The 18311-nt window shown below is 37.2% G+C and overlaps 1 protein-coding gene across 1 annotated transcript in view; it reads right to left on the bottom strand.

Annotated features, from left to right (window-relative positions):
* PYGM (glycogen phosphorylase, muscle associated) overlaps nt 1-18311 on the bottom strand; it is a 44702-nt gene that overhangs the window by 1455 nt on the left and 24936 nt on the right. Inside the window, exons 6-17 of the mRNA XM_072422757.1 lie at nt 17785-17928; nt 17595-17687; nt 11148-11294; nt 10827-10990; nt 10642-10756; nt 8513-8614; nt 6788-6935; nt 5863-5921; nt 5332-5473; nt 1537-1744; nt 283-417; nt 81-147 (exon numbers count right to left, since the gene is read on the bottom strand). Of these exons, the coding sequence (XP_072278858.1) occupies nt 81-147; nt 283-417; nt 1537-1744; nt 5332-5473; nt 5863-5921; nt 6788-6935; nt 8513-8614; nt 10642-10756; nt 10827-10990; nt 11148-11294; nt 17595-17687; nt 17785-17928 (1524 nt within the window). The remainder of the gene's footprint in view (nt 1-80; nt 148-282; nt 418-1536; nt 1745-5331; nt 5474-5862; nt 5922-6787; nt 6936-8512; nt 8615-10641; nt 10757-10826; nt 10991-11147; nt 11295-17594; nt 17688-17784; nt 17929-18311) is intronic.

Below are 18311 nucleotides of genomic sequence, written 5' to 3'. Positions count from 1 at the left end.
CTATAAATAGTCCTACCATAAAAAAACAAAACTACCATGTCCTTGCTTTACATGTGTAAGCCTGTACTATGACAATTCACCTTGTAAAGAGCGCTGACAGAATCCTGACATCTGATATAATCTTCATAATCTGCAAATACTTTGAACCTGAAAAGAATAATACAGTATTTGTGAGGCAGTTAAAGGGGAATTCGGAATGAACAGAAAAAGAAAATATAATGAGCTGAAGAGATGGGAACAAAAATAATCAGGAAAGGAAATGCCTAAAGAAAGAATTTTTACCTGTCATGATTCATCAACATGTTGACAATGTCCTTGAAAAGGTCAGGCTGTTTGGGGGAGAAGTATCCTGAATTAAGCTGATCAATCACCTGCTTGAGCTCGGGAATCCTCTCATAATACTGTCGGGCATTGTAACTGCAAGAAATTATAAATAACCTATTATCAAGTTGAAAAAAAAAAAACCTGGGAAACAATTATGTATAATATATTATAAAATTCAAATTGGTAATGAGGCACTTACTGAACTTCATCACCAGAAAAATACAGCTTCAAAATGTATAGGTGTCTAATGTTTTGTGGAGGTGCAATGCATGATAAAACAGCTGGATATTATAAATACAAACCTTTTAAAGTATGAAATAACTGTATATGCATTAAAATAAGTCTTTATAAAACTTTTTAAGGTGCAGCTAAAGCCAAAATAGAACAAGGTAAATTCTCAAAGCAATCATGTTGATTACACATCATGATGATTGATGTAAACAATAAGAATTAACTATAGAATAGAAGTTTGCTGTATTTTTCACCACTGTGCTGTAAGCTGTAATGTATATTATATATTTATGACTGTTGCTCTCTTAAAGCCACACTGTACAAAAACTAATCTTAAATAAACTAGTCATTTTCTGAAAAGTTGTTGGTTGCCAAAAAAAGAAAGGTTGCTAAGCACAAGAAAGTAAATGGAAGGGAAATTATCCTCCATCTTGAGGTTTATATGTCTGCAAGACTGTCATTTGTGCAAAGTAATTCGGACATCTTTTGTGGGTTCAAGGACTGTGGCATATGTATACAGAGTATACTATTAGTATGTTCAGGTTCTTTTTAAATATGCCCCTTAAAACTGCACTTACTTTTCAGCACAGGTTAAGCTATTAGACAGAGTGTGCTATATGTGACCAGCAGTGATTGTTCTTCATTTTTTTCGGTGAGAACACACAGCACATTTTCAGTAATATGCAGCATGGAGCATTACAAACCCGCATTAACCACTTGCCATAAAGTACACAATTTTTTTTTTTCATACAGCACATAGTTGGAGTTCAGTCTCCCAGTCATAGTGACTCACTATGCTATTCCGCTGAAACTCTCAGTTCAACTACATGCCATATGCAGATCAGTTTTTACTGTGTAAATTAGGTATTACTTACTTACTTCTGTTTGTAAATCTGTAATGTCATTTAGTATGCTTAGCATTAGTATTTACATCAGAAAAATTAGGCAACGTGCATTAGAACACAGGAAACAATGTCTTACCCTTCACGGTCAAGACGTTCTACATCAGGCACTCTCATGCCAAATATGAAGAGGTTTTCTTCTCCTGCTTCTTCGGCCATCTCAACATTAGCTCCATCCATGGTGCCTATTGTAAGGGCGCCATTTAGCATGAACTTCATGTTTCCTGTACCAGATGCCTCAGTTCCAGCAGTAGAGATCTGCTCAGAAAGATCAGCAGCAGGGACAACTGAGAGAAAAAAAGAGCAATTCATAATTTAAAATGAGAAATATTTTCCATAAAACCTGCTCTTTTTGCATACCATACTAGTTTTCAAATTACCATCAATGTTCATTATATGTGAAAAAAAAAAAAGAAAATAAGAAAATTTTCCTAAGAAAATAGGATCATAAATTTGCGGTACCACCCACCAGTGGCGCTGAAGAACTCTAAGGGGTTATTTCTTGTCCAAGACAGATTAAGGGGGCGCTGAGGACCAGCCACCGCCCCCATGGGCATTATGTGTGGGGATCCCTTTCTTCGTGTGCTTCTCAGCTCTTCCTCCTCCGTTTGATTCACTCATCATTGAGCCGCCCAGCATTTTTTATTTGGGTGGTGTACTATTAGATAATCTTACCCTTGGAATGCATACTACCAGCTGACTGGGTGTATACAATGATGTGCTTCCTGCCCACCCCTCCCAAAAATAAATAAAATATAGTGCCATGCTCATGCTTATGGGACAATCTTTTACGCGCAGGAAAACTGTTCTCTAGCCCGGGTCCTATGGCCCCCTTTTCGATAACCCTGTCTTTCAATTAGCAGAGCTTCCTTGGCATTGGGGAAGCATGGTCCCCTCCTTTTCTTCCCTTCTCCATTTATTTTCTCTACTAATCCAGCCATTCTAACAATACATATTTATCCCCCTTCTTCCCTAGTTTCCCCTTACCTCACCCCCCTCCTCCCTAAATCCAACTGGGCTAAATGTATGCGTGTCCCTTTCCCTACGTCCCATCTAACTATCATTGTGCAATATCAATCTTAGCTTGAAACATATAGTTCTATATTTAGGATGATTATATCAGCACTTCAGTAGCTGCATGATTACTTTGGCACTTTGTTTACCATAGTGGTCATATTAAGTAGGTCACTGATTGAGCCAAAATCTACATGTTATTATCAATATCACTGGGGCGGCTATTGAGACAAAGTCTTAAAACATACTCAATATTGTCTCAAGCAAATACCTCATTACAGGGTTGGTGTGTCTGGTCATTGACTGTTCTCTGTTCATTGCAACTGTTTTGTGGTTTACACTATATATTTTCATGTTATTCCACCCCTCTAGCCTTTTTTACATAACGTACGAAATGAGTTCAATATGTTCCAAATTTAAAGTATTTGTAACTAATATTTTGCCTGCTGACCTATTGCAACCTGATAATGACATGCCATGCTTGTGTCAGGCAAACATCTGGCATGTGTACCTCAGTCCCCAGTGTGTGTACTGAACTTGAGATAGCCGTTTTTCTAAAATCGTTTTAAAATTTTGTGTATGAGTATGTTATTATTCGATAGTGGTCTAGCAAGAGGCCAATATTCATATGGGATATTTATTGTAATATAATATATCAACATAGTTCTGTATTGTATTAATTGTATTTAGCAATAGTGCAATATCATAATGACCTTAATGTTGCCAACAGACTTGATGTCATATTATTTTTTGTTACTTTGAGGGCTTTTTATTTGGGTGCCAATTTAGGTGAATTTCTGTGGCTTGGACTGTCTCCAGGATAACTTCTATGTAAGTGGGAGAACAATGTGTTACAATTCAAACAGTCTGACAGTCTTTCCATACATGTAGGCAATTTCTAGAAGTGATTTGTTACATATCCGCAGTCATTTGACGTGCAATTGTTCTCATCTGATAATCCTCTCAGGGTCAATATCGGACGGGAATCTGGTGTGTTTACAGCACTTGTCTTCCATCGGCCGTCCTGGTGGATCTACAGATGATGGACAATGAACGGTCCTAATGGAAGTTAAGGGGGAGGGAGCGCAGTGGGATGCCGCTCAGTCGTTCTCCACCTCCCCTCTCCATACAGCAGAACGGCGCTTATGTTCCTCACTCGTTCATGCATTGTGCAGTCGTTGGAAAGGATCATTAAAGATCCTTTCCACGACAATAATTGCATGTGTGTACATAGCCATACAAGGTTTAAGAAAGCTATTGTCAGTTAAAAGAAGAACAAGTAGTTTTAAGATTGATAGGTTGGCACCAACAGAGACCTGCTTTCAGCAATATCAAGCCTGTCTGAGATGAAATGAAACGAGAAAAAACATTAAGAGTCTAAATCCACAGCAAGACAATTAAAATTGTATGAATGGCAAGCAGTACACAAACCATGTATTGATTTGATTAATTGCTTTGTTGTAGCATTTAAATAAACAAGAGCAGCCTGAAGCATGTCCAAGCAGTGAATTCTCTGCTACGAGAAGCTAGGATAGGACAGGCTGATGGGAAGGAAACAGTCTTGCTTAGGTGAAGGAAAACACCACCTTAGAAAAAGAGGAGGACCTACAGTGAAGCATAAATTGCCTTTCTACAAGAACAATTATAAAGGCTAGCATAACAGGAACAAAAAAAATCAACAAGGGCAGGCGGAGCAATTGGAGATATACCCATATCCTTTAGAAATTAGCTTTCAACATTTAGGTCATTTAACTGGAACCCTGTAGGAAGGTGGGTCATAGAGACAGCAGGTCTGGATAAATAGGAAGGTAACAGGGAGTGTCTGTGACCAGACAAACCAAGATTTACAACGCCAATCCATCACCAGCAAAATATCTAAAATACCTGCAGCCTTGACAAAGTAGCCAAAGTTTTATTTAAGGATCTTTATCTAACTGCATATAACAGAAAGCATTCAGTCCGCACAGATACCAGTGCACCTATCTCATCTTCTGGATCAAGGAGGGACAACTCCTATAAAAAGTTTTTCAAAGATATTCATAAATTGTCATATACAGGCAATGAACATCTCTTATGTAAGACATTGGGTGTAAACCAGATCGTGGTCTCCATTTTTGGCTGTCTATATCTACAGTATATCTTTTGATATTTATTATAAATAGGAGTATTAAGATCTAGTGTTATTAAGTAAATAAAAAATGTATATCATCAAGACTTTGGCCTTGGTATACTGAGTGGTATTGTGGAAACAGTATTATGGTGGACTTACATACATCAAATTGTTTTTTGTTTCAAGTCCATAAATGTATTTTAAAAGGAGTGGTCTCCATTTTAAATTGTGGTAGAATACCAGCATTTTGTTTGATTTACAAATTTCGCAAATTATATTATGTTACAAGTACATGAACGGTCCGGCCCATTCCTATAGTTGATATAATGCATGCAGAAAATGCATGTTTGTGCCACACAAAACTGCAGCAAATACAAATACATGTACTGTGGTTCAATGTGTTGCAGTGCCCTTTAACTTGAAAAGACACCCCCTCTCCCCAATGGCACCCAATACATTTCACAATGGAAGCCAATGGACAGCTTTCATAGTTAATGCTGCAAGGCAAAATTGTTGTTTGCCCCATTTTGGGATGGTAGGGTGCGCCGCCAGGTGAATTTAAAACAAAGGCCTGCCTTAACACAGGAAACTATAAAACACAAGTAATATATTGCACTAACACAATGCATAGTCTGAGTAGATCATTAGAGGCATTAATTAATGGGTAAACAAATGCATATGTTATATGCAAACTATACCTCAATAATCATTAATGCTTTTTATAGGTAACCATTGACTTAAATAGCAAACCTTTCTCTGCCAGAGAAACACGGTAGTTCTCCAGGAAAATAAGTTTAAGTCTGTCCCCAACAGCAGGATCATTGTTGATAACATCACCCACAGAAGTGATTAGTTTGATGATCATCTTAGCCATGTGGTACCCAGGAGCAGCCTATCAATGAGACAGAGAAAAGGAAAACTGAAAGGGTGAAGTACTAGAGAATAAGTGATGAGATAGACAGAAATATATGTTTATGAAAGAAAGTGTGATCACAGATTATTATTTTTAATATTATTATCAATATTAATAAACAGGATTTATATAGCACCAACATTTTCCGCAGCGCTGTACATTAAATAGGGATTGTGTTTTAAATATACATCAGTAATTCTGCATTATATATTGGTACTACTAGACCAATTAACTAAAACAACCACACAAATATTGGTTTTCAGACTAATAATTGAAAGTGACATATCTTGTCTGAGCATTTATTGTAAAACAAAATTATACTTAAGTATGCTTGAAATGGCAGTGTTAGCCTCTATTCCTTTTCTCACCTTTCCTCCAATCATCACAGTTCTAGGAACAAATTGTTTGCTAGGATCCTTCTTTATACCTGGAAGGAATGATATTTTACAATTATTGCTTAGTATTATGATTATTACCAACTATAATACAGCTTCAACTGAATATGTGTACCTAAAAAAAAATGTCAGTTTAGTACAGTATATGATAAGTGATATGTGACAGTTTATGATTAGTGACACAGCAGCGTTGCATTTTTAGCAATTATTCAAAGGATTTGTTAGTCAATCATATATCCTTTTGCCCAAAATGTTCACAGACAAGTTACTCAGGATCTGTTTCTACCAACCTTTAGACCTCCATGTTCAAGCATACTAAATCACTAAATAAAGGGAATACTTCTAATTTACATGTTATAACAGAATTCTATCTATCGGCAATATACTAAAAGTCACTGAAGTATGGTCAAAATGAATTTCTAAATTTGGATTTGTTGTTACACTTACTGTACTGCACTATTAACCTGTTAATTGTCAGGTTGAAAAAAGACATAAGTCCATCAAGTTCTACTTTTCCTAATAATATGTTTTAAAGAATAAGCTCATTAAAATCTGTAATTGGATATGTTATTACGTGTACTGCACTATTAACCCGTTTCCTTTTTTAATAAATTGTTTTATAAAATAAGCTCATTAAACTCTGTATTGTTTCATTCCCTGAGCAAAATCATGAATAATAACTGAATTATTAAGTTTAATGGATCCCCAACATTTATTCGGGTTCACATTGTTTCATGGATGTTTTTTCAGCCGGTGTAGTCAGGGCTATCCTGCCTTTTAAGAATTCTTTTGAGAACAACACATAGTTCCATAGTTTGTCTTTGAATGGTCTTTTCATTGAAAAAGGTTAAAATTCAATAAGTTGTACTTTTGATTTATTTTGAACTGTTTTACTTACGGTTGTATAAGGTGATCACATGCAGACAGTTCAAAAGCTGGCGCTTGTACTCATGTATTCTCTTGACATGGATGTCAAACATTGAGTTTGGGTTGATTTTCACTTTGTATTCATTCTCCAAATACCTTGAGAATTTCAGTTTATTTTCCTGCATGTGATAGTTGATGTCAAATATAGGAGAGTTGCAATAACATCATTGTACATAAAAAGCAAGTTCCTAACAGATAAAGTATTGATTATCAAAAGAAAGCAAACAATTTTTAAATGCCTTAAAAGGAAATTTCACTAATAATTTTAAGTATGGTATTGTAAATATAAGTGCAAGGCCCCAGTCCGCACCAGTATTCCCCAGACACCAGTCCCCCAATTTAGGCCGCAGTCTTCCCCTTTAGTAAGCCCCCGCTCAGCCTTAGGAGACTGGTTACATCTCCCAGCACTCAGATGCCCCCAGGACTTAGTGCGCAAAGGATGGTGTAAAGAGATGGGCTGGCACCAGACCAGGAGCCTACAGATAGAAGTACCAAGATTCCAATAGACTAGTCCAGAATTCAGAGCCAGAGATCATAACAAATAATCCATCCACCAGACGCAGTACAGAAGGGAAAGCACAAACAGAGTCGGGGACACAGGCCCAGCTCAATGGTACAATAGGCACAGGAGACTGGGAGCAGGGAGGCTATAAAGCCCCTTCAGCTGTGCACAGCCTAACAGTAGATGCTGGGGATGCCAAAAAATACATCAGGCTGCACAGCTAAAGGGAAGCAGGGGCTGCTGCTATTTCTTTATACTCTTTGCTGCTGCAAGTGACATTGCTAGGCAAAATAGGCTGTGTGGGATACTGCAGTGGCGCACAGCACAGAATCGCCGGCTCGATAAGCATTTCTTAAAAAAAAGAATGTTTTTATGTAATTATCAATGCAATTTATAGCTAACAAAGTTTGCATGGTTGTACTAATGCAGATTAGTTTTACTCATGGTCACTGGCATTTGTGAGCTTTGCTGTGTAAGGGCCATTTTAAAACTGCAGTGAGAAGCAGCAGTCTGCCGTGGGCTTAACTGTGGTCCCACCCTCTCCTATTGAAGTGAATTAGAGTAATTGAAACCTTTTTTCTGCACTGTACAGCAGGCACTGTTGCAGCTCAGTGTGGTGTGGTTTGCCACTCCCAGTTGGACAGCAGCAGTTTGTTTTGTGCGTGAAAGCAGTCAGACATGCAATTGGACACAGCAAGTCTGAAATTAGCCTTATAAATACACTTTAAAGAATTATTTTTGGATCTATGTACTGCATCATGTGTGTGCAGTATATACAGTACATCAAGTTTCATACTAGTTTAGTAATCTAAAAAATAAAAAAAAAGTTTCTTGTTCTATTTACAAATAAGTACAAATGATGTTTCAAGAAAATATTTTAAAATAGTGATTCATTAAAATACCAAAACAAATGGATAGCTGGCTTCACCATGTAGAACGTTAACAAAACAATATTTTTTTGATACTAGTGAAGTGGAGTTTTAGATCCGAAACATCACCGCTTTTTTACCATGGCTAATTTGCATGAACACTTCACCAATATTAAAAATGGGTAAAACACTACTTTTCAGGAAAAAAAAATAATGTCATCAGTCTTACATGTTATACTTGAAATTAAATTAGGTCAGTAAAATAACACATATTATTAAGTGTTTGTTTTACCTCTTAGTTACAGACTATAAATGTATACAATACCTGCTTGACTTTTGCAACATCTCTGATAAAGGCTTCATCATTTACAAAGTTCAGCAACTTCTTCAGCTGGTCCAGGTTAATGAGGTAATCCTCACCTATACGCTGTAAGCAGAAACAGTTTGTTAGTACCGCCTCCCATTTTCTTTACATGTCTTGTTTTCATCTGTTTTCGGTTTAGTATAATGTTTTGTGTTAGTTTTGACAATATTTCTCTTTGTTCTGTTATTTTTTTCTTTGCCATTTCTTATATATTGTAATTTTTCCGTCCTCTATATCAGTGGTCGCCAACCGGTGTTTTGCAAGAAAATTTTGGTGGTCTGCGGTTCTGGCCAGTGTGCCTCTGAGCGTGGTCAGGAGAAGAACCCCACTGTGGGGGGGTGCACTGACCAGAGCTGCAGGCCATGTCCCCCGCTCCTCTATAAAGCTTTTATTACTCTTTTAATTGTTAATTTTCATGAAACATCTCTCCCACATCTTATTAGTTTTTAAAAACAGATACTAATCATAGGGCACAAAATCATTGGGTCAGTTTTGCAGCTGCAGGAATTTGCAGCTACAGTTCGGGAAAAAAAATACTACAGATAACTTTTTTACTTCATTCACTTTTAAAAAAAAAAAAAAAAAAGCAAGTCTTTATAAAGCATAGTATGCTTATGTCATGAAAGTAAAAACACTGAGATTCACTCGAGCAGCCTAAAGGGGAAAATACAATGAACCACATACTAAAAAGTCTGTTCATGGAATAAGGAGAATCTGGGCTGTGTTTTCAAAAGCACAATTTTACACACTACAATACAAACTAGTATTTTGCAACTGCAAAATAGTATTTATTCCAGTAATTTAGGTTTATACAAGTAAGGGATTTATATTATTTATATTGCATTAACAAGTGTTGTGTCATGTGGTAACACAGTTCATTATCGTTAAGGGGCTGCATTGCATCTTGCTAATGCAAGTAATGTGCATAAGTGTTGGGGTAATGCATGTGGCTACCACATTGTACCTGTACCCTTTGCTCCTCTAAAGTTATTTTGTCAATAATGCAAAAGATTTTATGGTCCAATGGCCATTATGAAATTTAAGTTCATGCAATAATGGAAGTTTGTTTTAATTGTGCTGAGTAATATCTAAAAACAGTTAGCGCATGTAAAGCTTGAAAGACACAACTAAAAACACATTTCACTGCAGGTAAGTGTGGAACCAGACTAAAGGAACTGTTTAGATGCCTCTAAAATTGTAAGTTTGAAAACTCCCTATTGGGTGTGCAGATGACTCTGGTGCACCTTGCCATTGATAAAAAGGCACCTGTCCTTCGAACAGGGAAATTGGAGCCTGAGGCCAGGTGGCTTAGGTGGAGAGACTTTGTACAGCCTGTATGGTGGGAGAGCCAAGGAGGTCTCCCAAAGCGGAGGTTTGTAGGACAAACTGAGAGAGTCAGGTTTTGTCTGTCATGCTGTGATGACACTGATCCCCTGTATAAGAAAACCCTCAAATATGCTTTGTGCTGACTTTTTTTCTAATAAAAGTGGGCAGAGCGCCCTGAATTTGAACCTAATGAAAAATTACCTCTCTGCAATGAGTGTGTTTGAACCTAATCACACTAGGTATGGGCTACAAATCAAACATTGATTTATAATAAACAAGCATAAACCCTTGCAAATAAATACAATATATCATAAATTATGTGCACAAATATTACATAATGACCTAGATGTAATACCACACAATCCACTCCATCCCCCAAAAAAGAAGAAAATACAGGCAGGAATAACAACCCCAAATCCACAATATATATTGGGTACTGTAAGGTACCCAATGTATTTCAATACATTTATTGTTGTACTTTAGCCCCAAGCTGCTATTTTCCCCTAGCTCCAACTTTTAAATTGAGTTACAGGTTTTCTACTCTGCCAGCCTGCCAAACAGAATGTTAGGGAAGTGAAAGGACAGTCAGTATAAGCAATTTTGGCAGGGGAAGGAGAAATTACCTGGCATTTATTCAAATGTTTTGTTTTGCCCTGTATTTCCAATTATTAGATGTACATTACCTGTATTTCTAGACCCTCTAAATATTGCCTTTGTCAGATAACAAACAAGACAAATAAATGCATACAATGCAGACTGTTTACCTCTGCTATGACTTCAGCAAGACCTGGGTTACAAAGCCTCAGCCAGCGGCGAGGCGTAATGCCATTGGTCTTGTTCTGGAACTTATGGGGGTCCAGTTGATAGAAATCATGAAAGCTGCAAATACAAAGAAATGGATTAAAGAATGTAAATGAAAAGGGAATGGGGTTTAAGAATACATACTCACACTGTATCCTTGATAATATCTGAGTGGATCTGGGCAACGCCATTTACAGCATGTGAGCCAACAATGCACAAATGTGCCATATTGATGCGCTTAACAGATCCCTCCTCAACAAGAGACATCCTTCGCATGCGGTCAAAATCTCCAGGGAACAAGGAAGAGACACGCTGCAAGAATAACACATGAAAATGTAAGTTCACTTTAAAAAAATTAAATTACCTATAGAAATATTTATAGGAGAAACAGCAGACCAGTAACAAAAGCAAAGGCATCTTTCAATACAAGAAGATAAATACATGATCAGCAAAGGATGAGGGGCTGTACATTGAGGTGTCTTTGATTGATTTCATAGATGATCTCCAGGTGCCTTGGGAGGAGATTTTCCAAGAGGTGAACTGGCCAGCGCTCTAAAGCTTCAGGCAACACTGTATGATTTGTGTAAGCACATGTACGGACTGTCAAATCCCAGGCCTGTAAAAAACAGAGATTGAAAATAGTGAGCAAAGTTCCAGAAAGTTTATTAAATGAAAAAACATTAAAAAATAAAATAAATTCTGTTCATGTTATTGATTAGTCAACATTTTTTCAACAAGAATGATTGTAAGGGACATGACAGTGCCCTAGGAACAAGGGATAGCTTTCACATCTTGAAAGTTGTTAGTAGTAGGCATTAGCTAATCATCTTTTCCCTAGTACCAACAGGCCCCAATGTCCCAAGTTACAGCTGCTGCTCCTACCCATGTTGTTGCTACTGGGCAGTAGCAGTTCTGTGCAGAAATGAGAAGGGCACAACCTGTCATGTTGCTCCTTCTCAGGAATGCTGTCCCACAACATTATTTCTGGAAGAAGTGGGGACATGGAAGCTGTAGTTGCTGCTAACAATGCCACTAGAGCATTTTGAAGGGAGTGTGTGTGGTAACGCTTGTATGTGTTCGTGCTGTGATTTATATACTTGTATATTCCAGGAAGTTTCACATGACTCTTGCATTTTGTATATTACTCCCAAGCCCAACACTATTTGCATTAACCTGACCGTAGTAAGAGCCTGTTAGAAAACAGTTCTGCTGAAAATTAGATAGTGGATATTTTTGCTCTCCGTCATTTACTTAGGCAGTGATTCATATTTTAAGTAAATTATTACATTCTCTTAGCAATAGGTGCTAGTAGGCATTCTCTCCTAATAAAGATGACAAGCACATGGCAGCACTTCACATTTTTTAAGGTACTTATTAGTCACGTATATACTGAAATATAATTGAGATTTTTTTTTTTACCTGAAAATACCAAGAGAAAATGAATCTCACTTATATTTGGGCCGCTAAATGCCACTGTTTTACCATTTAAAGTGTAGCTGTATACCAAACTCTTGTTGTCTGAGATAGAGTTTGTAACACTTACAACAGGTATTTAAGAGCAAGTGACCACTCATAACTAACCTAAAAGTACAAAAAACATACACTTTAAATTAATGTATGTATTTATTTATCATTTCTGATGATTCTTGTTTTGAATGTTCGCACCAATGGTTGCATTTTGTGCCCTAGGTTTATATACAAGTCAATGTAATTTTCCTGTTTTTTATGGTAAAATTAAGTGCCTTGGTTTAAATTGAACTATTCAAGTACATTTTCCCACCAAAGTCCATTTTTCTTTTTAAGGTTGAGAATAGAGAAGCTCTTTTGGGAACAGCCCTTTAGGCCAGGTGTCTCTGTACCCTAATGCTACCCAATTTTCCTGTCAAACAGCCCAATCCAAGTACCAAAGAGGGGGAACACAAAAGCCAGGTGGAATGGCCATCTGTTCCTCCCACAGCAGCTGTGGATGACCCAGGCCTGGACCAGGAAGGCCACAAAGGAAACCTAGGAGCAACAAACTGTCTGGTGGGACAGGCAGCAGGAAGCAGGAGCCTGAACAGCAGAAACCAGAGTGCAACCAGCCCGGAGCTGAGACACCACCAAAGTCCTGAAAGGGTAGGGTGCACATCATAGTTTAGCAATTTTGAGCCACGATGGCTAATTAAAGGCAGTGACATTGCTATTAGCAATTTGAGCTCTGACATTTTCGTTTGTGTACACAGAGTTGAAAAAAAGTGTTTAGTAAATCCTTTTGTATCTCCAGTTTTTAACCCTGAGACATCCTTTAAGAAGCCTACATGCTCAGATCTGATCCTTTGGTATTAATATAATAAAAACATTTTTAGATGTTTTCCTTACTTTCTTTTGCAATTTGTCTTTCATTCTGACGTTTTGCACATTTTATTTCCTTTTTAAATCTTTGGTTATATTCTTTATAATTTTTAAATGATAAAGGTGATGCTTCATTTTTATATTTTTTGGATTGCCCTTTCCTTATTCTTTAAGGCTTTTTAATCATTAGCTGTGAACTGCATAGGTTTAAAGTTTAGCCTCTTAAACATATTACTCATTGGAATATATTTTGCAGTGTGCTGGTATAGAACTGACTTGAAACATTCCCATTTCTGTTCTTTTTGGACAATATTCCAATACATTCGTCCCCCTTAAAAATGAAAAAATTGCTCTCTTAAAACTTTTATCTTTCCTGGTTTTTCTTTCCTGTTTACAACTTACAATAATATTTCATATTATGGTCACTGCTACCCAGATTTTATTTATATGCACATTTGGTAAAAGCTGTGCATGGTTAGAAAAATCTAGGTTCAGCTTTCTTAAACTGTATAAAAAAATCATCTGTATTGAATCTTGTATTAAATTTATAAATTTCCACCCTTTTGTTGTGTCATTACCCCAGTCAATGTCAGAGTAGTTAAAGTCACCCATCACTACCTCTGTCCCAGCCTTTGCAGTCCTTTCTATCTGTGCTAGTAGTTGATTCTCTATTTCTTCTTTAGCACTGGGTTAGGCTATAGCAGACTCCAATAATTATTTGTGTATTATACATTCCCATATGCAACTCCACCCATACTGTCTCAACCTCATCACATGCCCAAATCAACAATTTCTTCACGTTCACTTTCAGATCACCTTTTACATACAGACAGACACCTCCACCTTTTTGTTTTATTCTGTCTTTCAGAAAGAGAGTATAACCAGGAATATTGACAGCCCAGTCATGTGAAGAACAAAGCCAAGATTCAGCAATACCAACCAACTCATATTGCTCTTCATTCATCAAAGCTTCCAACTCCCCTATTTTGTTTGCCAGACCCTTAGGATTGGTGAACAGACTCTTTAAACCATTGCTGAACTTGTCAGCAATGTTTGCCAATTTTTTTTTTTTTTAGTACAATTAGTACTGCACATAATGTTTGTGTGTAACATGGGAAACTCCCACTGGTGTCTGACCCCTGTCTGACCTTTCTGCCACCTTACTTGACTGCCCCAAACAGTAATTTTATAGCACCAACATTATACACAGTGCTTTACAAAGTGCCTAGTCATGTCACTAGCTGTTCCTCAAAGCGGCTCACAATCTAATGTTCCTACCTCATATGTCTTTAAAACAGTCTAAGGTCAATTTTGGGGGGAAGACACACAGTCATAGGGAGAATATGCAAACTCTATGCAGATATCTGTCCTGGTTGAGATTCGAACCTGGGACATAGTGCTGCAAAGGTGCTAACTTTTGAGCCACTATGCTACTATAAATCTCCACCTCCACCATTCCCATAAATCTTTTCCTTAGCACAGCAGGCCTCCTTCCATCTGGTGCAAATCATCTCTGGCATATGGGTTGTACCCCAATGAAATGTCAGCCCAGTGCTCTAAGAACGCAAACCTTTCCCTTTTACACCAGAATTTAAGCCATGTGTTTAGTTGTCTAAGCTCCAGCTGCCATTCCTGTGTTGTGCACGGCACAGGCAATATTCCAGAGGGTGTAACCTTGGAGATCCTTCCCTTTAAATTGAAGTCTAGTTCTTTAAACTGATTTTTAAGGATCCTCCATCTTCCATAAATTCTGTCATAGGTTCCAACATAGATCAAGACAGCTGGGTCATGCCCAGCTTCTCCCAGTAATTTGTCCACTCAGTCCACCACATGCTGAACTATGGCACCAGGGAGACAGCAAACCATTCGGTTGAAACAACGACAAACTGTTCTATCAATCCTCCTGATCATAGAAACCTCTATGACAACCAATTGTCTACTCCTTCCTGCATTGCCTTCCCCACCCCTATTGGATGGGCTGCTCCCCCAGCTATTAGGGATAGAAGTAACATCTAGGGCTGCCACCTGCACATCTTCACAAACCTTTGCAAATTTGTTAGGGTGCTCAAACACAGGACTGGCCTTTCCTTTCTGGGAGCCGCTACCACTCCCTCTAAATACAGTAACCCAGCTCCCTACCTGTTTTTATTGATTTATCTATCCACCTTCCACATCAATCTCATTAACTACCTGCTCACTGAGCAGGAGAACCCTCAGTGTTGCAATGCGCTCCTTCAGATTTATAATGTGAGATTCCAGACTTGCTCACATCTTTCACAGCAGTATTTATTTTGGAGCTGTTGTTTTATATTTGTGCATACATATGGCAGACTGTGCACTGAACAAAACAAAACCTTCCTCTCATTTTCCAAGTTACCATATACATTAACTTCAGGGAGTTTTAAAAGGTTACTTACAGTTTGCAGCTTCTTTAAGGATTCAACTTCTTTAGCTTTCAACTACTGTGTTTTTTAACACCACTTATTTAGAGCAACTTGTTTTACCAGCCAAAAGCGAGAAATCTACACTAGTCACAGCAGCTGGTCCTTGCAGCCTTAAAAGCTTACTCATCAATTTCTCATGATTCCCAGCACTTCTGTTCCTGAATCATGCTGTCAGCAACGGGGTGCACCTCATTAGCAATGACTAGAGAGCCTGGCATTGGCAGAGACACCCACCTGCTCACCCTCCAAGGTCTTAGGGAGGATGAATGCAGAAAATGGCATTACAGCTGGTGGTAACAACCCAGAGGGGTTAAGGGGAGATATGCCTTGTTCCCCTACACTTCATTTTGTTACTGTTGAGCCTCCTAGCAAGTGAACCCATAGCATTATACCAATTCCAGCATTGGTACAGTCCAGAGCTGGTTGACATCTGGAACAGCCAGGTAGGTATTGTGGATTTAGGCAAATACACCAACATTCTAACTACGCAGCACAACATTGTGGCTGCAGGTAACTGATGCTTTTTGCCTTGCCTAGTTAAAGAGGGGGCCAAGACCTGAGAATATTGCTGCTGCCATAACACAGTCATTTGGCTATATTTTGTATTCTGAATTCATGGGAATGCTCTTGCTAATGGCTACCCTTTTACCCCTTCCTGTTATTGCCACAGGTCTCTGGTTTTAGTGTTTGAGTTGCTTGAGTCTTGAAGGGGACAAACACTTCTGCTACTTTAAATAAAAATATTTTATGCTGGTAAGTGGGGAATATGTTACTGCTGTTAAGTGTGTATAAGTGGGTAATTGTAACAGGGTCCAATAACAACTCATATTGAGCATACTCAATTATTATAAGTAATTTTTATTATTAGGGGTTTTCAGATCTATATTACAGACAGACATGTCATAAGATAAAGCGTAGTATCATTTATTTACAAATATTAAAATACCAATACATAAATTATTAATTATGATTGCTCTCAAAAGCTTCTTAATATTTCACATTTCACATGCACATCACAGAGCCCCCCTTGATAGAAAAATAGAAAATAATAAGGTATGTGTAATTTAATATTTGTAAATAAATGGTACTACATTTTATCTGTATGTAAATAGATCCAAAAAACCCTTATAATAATAATTCTTTATAACACTCCTGCTACCACAAGAATGTTGCTTTCTGATGCCACAACAACACTGCTTGACATAGGATGTCATAGCATCAATAAAGGATGGGTGTTGCCTAAGTTAGGTTATTTGGATGGAATTACAAAATCTCTGTAATACATGTCCCCACAAAAGCATGCCTTAACTCTACCTAAATAAGTTCTTCAGATCATTCTTGTGCCTTACCAGGTTTTAAAGCTACATTAAAATAACAATATATATTATGAATACTTTTTCTTTCAATAATGTAACATATGTAACTGGTATTTTGATCCCTGAGCATTTTAGTATGTTTTAAAAATAGGTAAGTGCAACTTTCAGTAAACAGCACATATTGTGGCTATGCAAATATTTATTCCACATAGCTTGACACCCTGTGTCATTTAAAATGAATGTAAACCCCAAGTAAAATACTTTATAGCATATAGCAAGATAAAATGAAAATCCTAATATGATATGACAAAACAGAACTAGATTCCTACACATGTGGTATCATGCCTACCAAAGTCATTTCTGATGAAAAAACACACAGACCTCTCTCTATCTTTATAACCCTTCTTGTGTAAAGATAAAGAGAATTACATTGTCAGCTCACAACATTTCACAGAAAATGCACAGGTATTGGTTGCAAACACTTGGATGTCTCTGCTCCAAAAACCCAGTATGCAACAGTAGTACTACTCCTTATTGTGAAAGCTATCTGTCCATGTTGGGAGCAATAAAGTTCTAAATCAGATTACATAATCAGTGTGTGACTTAATGTCCTTTTACATGAGCTAATTATTTATTGCACTTATGGAACAGGAAATATTTCAATGGTATATTTAGCATAATAAAAATAAGTAAATTGGAGTACTTCATTTTTAGGGTTTACATACACTTTATATTTACTAAAGCAGTATGTATCACAAAGATATTGGTTTTACTTTATGTAAGACATATTTTGATTATTAAATAAAGAGTAATAAGAATAATTACCTTATCCCAGTCCATTTTTTCAACATCCAGAAACAGTCTCATGAGTTCAGGAATGGCAAGAGATGGGTGAGTGTCATTGAGCTGTATGGCTACCTGGGGGAAAAAACAAGTGCCAACATTAAAAAGGTAATGTTGGTATGACAAAGGTAATACAATTTCCAATGGATAAAACATGACATAACACAATTACCTTTTCAGGAAAAGCTTCAAAAGATGTGCGGACTGCATCACGACATCCAAATTTAGAGGACTTGAAGCGTCTGATTATATCTTGAAGAGTGGCTGCTACAACAAAATACTCCTGTTTCAGACGTAATTCTTTACCTTCAAAGAACTAAAAGAAACCAATATGTGCTATGAATAAGTAAATCTAAGAACAGTATTATAAAATCACAGGATTAAATACAAAATCAAGCTAAATATTATTATTATTATTTTTAATAAAAATAATAAACAGTAGTTATGAAGCACCAACATATGCAGCACTGTACATTAAATAGAGGTTGAAAATGACAGACAGATACAATGAAACAATGAGGAAAGACCCTGCTCAGAAGAGCTTATAATCTAAAAGATGTAGAACACAATAGAAGGGCTGTATGGATTGGTGGGTGAGTAGTGAGGGTTTAAAAGACAGAAGAAGTAGTATGCAAGATGGGTAGGCAAGTTTAAAATGATGAGTTTTAAGAGATTTTTAAATTTGCAGAAAGTAGGAGC

This window comes from Pyxicephalus adspersus, chromosome 9 (genome assembly GCF_032062135.1).
Source record: "Pyxicephalus adspersus chromosome 9, UCB_Pads_2.0, whole genome shotgun sequence".
Lineage (NCBI taxonomy): Eukaryota > Metazoa > Chordata > Amphibia > Anura > Pyxicephalidae > Pyxicephalus > Pyxicephalus adspersus.
Note: the sequence above shows the minus strand (reverse complement) of the source record. Positions and strands in the feature narration are given on the sequence as shown.